This window comes from Austrofundulus limnaeus, unplaced genomic scaffold (assembly GCF_001266775.1).
Source record: "Austrofundulus limnaeus strain Quisiro unplaced genomic scaffold, Austrofundulus_limnaeus-1.0 Scaffold782, whole genome shotgun sequence".
Taxonomy (NCBI): domain Eukaryota; kingdom Metazoa; phylum Chordata; class Actinopteri; order Cyprinodontiformes; family Rivulidae; genus Austrofundulus; species Austrofundulus limnaeus.
Window position 1 is genome coordinate 47068 of NW_013953184.1, and position 1686 is coordinate 48753.

General features: G+C 45.1%; 1 protein-coding gene across 3 annotated transcripts in view; it reads right to left on the minus strand.

Moving 5' to 3' along the window:
• larp1 (La ribonucleoprotein 1, translational regulator) overlaps window positions 1-1686 on the minus strand; it is a gene marked incomplete in the record, with an annotated part of 69611 nt that overhangs the window by 19983 nt on the left and 47942 nt on the right. For all 3 annotated transcript variants that reach the window (XM_014028574.1, XM_014028575.1, XM_014028573.1), the window contains 1 exon segment: window positions 775-912. In XM_014028574.1, coding sequence (XP_013884028.1) covers window positions 775-912 — 138 coding nt within the window.

The window sequence follows — 1686 nt, forward strand, 5'->3', positions numbered from 1 at the left end:
GTATTTTTACAGTTTTTATTTTACAGTTAAAATATTTGTTTATCAAATTACAACTAATCGGGCATCCCTCTAAGAAAATGTAGTCAGTCTTTGGTGAATTATTTTGAAAATATGGATGTTGTGCAAGTTGATTTTCCTGTTGGTGCAGTGTGATCTTTGGTTCGATGGACTCTGCACTTGCCATAGCGTAGTGTAAATGTTCCCACTGACTGTAAAGTGTTAAACTGCAGAGTTGAACAGAAACTACGGCTGCTCAGTATGTCAAAAATTTATCATCATTGCGTTAACAGCCTGTGTGCAATAAGAATATCGCAAAAAACTACATAAACTGCATTAAAAGTTTGCATTTATGTGTTTTGTCACTCAGACAGAAGCGTGGAAGTATTTCACCAATCAAATGGAGCCCTTCAGGTCTTTGGCCAATTGGATGGATCTGTTCATATTAAAAAATTAATCATGCTGGAATGAAAATTAGTTGTTTTTTGTTTGTTTGTTTTGAGTTTTTTTCTCTCCTCTGAACACAGAGTAGAAAACATGAGCATTATATACTTATGTATTTGTTCATGTAACACAAGTCATATCACAACTGTTCTCACACATGGCAGGGTTTGCCAGCATCACGCAGCCCCAGCAGACACTGTAAATCTAAGGTTAGTYGAACTGTAAACCAGTGATTTTTCACAAACACTGCAGTAAGACATGTCTGTTTAAGCTTCACAACTTCACACTWCATGGCAGCGACAACCTAAACAGGAAATGACATCACGAACTGACCTCTGAGGTCGTTCCTGGCGTTGGGAGGCAGGCGGGGGTGTTCGTTCTGTCTACTGTTGTTCCTGGAGGCAGAACGCTCCCTGGGACCCTCAGACTTCACCTCGATCATCAGAGGAACCCACTTCTGCTTGTTTCCTGCTTCAGATGAAACAAAGTGGCCATTCAGTCAGAATTTTTTACCCAATTTAGCTTGAAAATATGTTTATCAGGGATTACCCTGGTGTATTATTAGGCTGGTGGGCCACCAGACTAATCTTTGTTTATGTAGAGTGGACATGGAGCTTGTGCTAAAAATGACCCTCATGATTGAGCAGTGAAGCTAAAATTTATTGTAGTTCCTCTCAGTGTGCACAAAAACAAGTCATCTGTACTTGCTTTTGTAAAGGTCACCTCGAGTGAAGAAACAAGATTTACTGCCTTGAAGCAGGCCTCGGACAGGCCTGATGAGAGGACAGGAACTCTGTNTGGCTCTCTTTTAGCACACTGAGCAGTCAACTCTCAGTTCCTGCTCTTGTAGACAATCTGGGCCACTCCTGTGGTCCAACTCTTCTCTTCGGGGGCGGTCCTATTTTAGGCCATGCCCCATGTTGGGTGCCATGTTATCCTGTGTGGCTCCTCCCCCAGTTTACCCACCAGGACACCGATGGGTCTTCGAGAGGAGACAATGTCTCCTTCTTGGTTTGGAGACGAAGGGCCAGACTTACAGCCACCTGGGGTGGCCTGTGTGGCCGAGTCCGGCGTGTCTCCTCCGGGAGACAGGGGCGGGAGCCTTTAGCTCGGCCTCTAGCTGCCTTCCTTCCGGTGGTCTCTCCCTTTGTGAACCCTGGCCTCTGGATCAGCGCAGTAGCTCAGGACGCCTCCAGCAGCCGGTCACCACCATTCATGGTAGTCACTCCCTCTTAGGATCTGCAC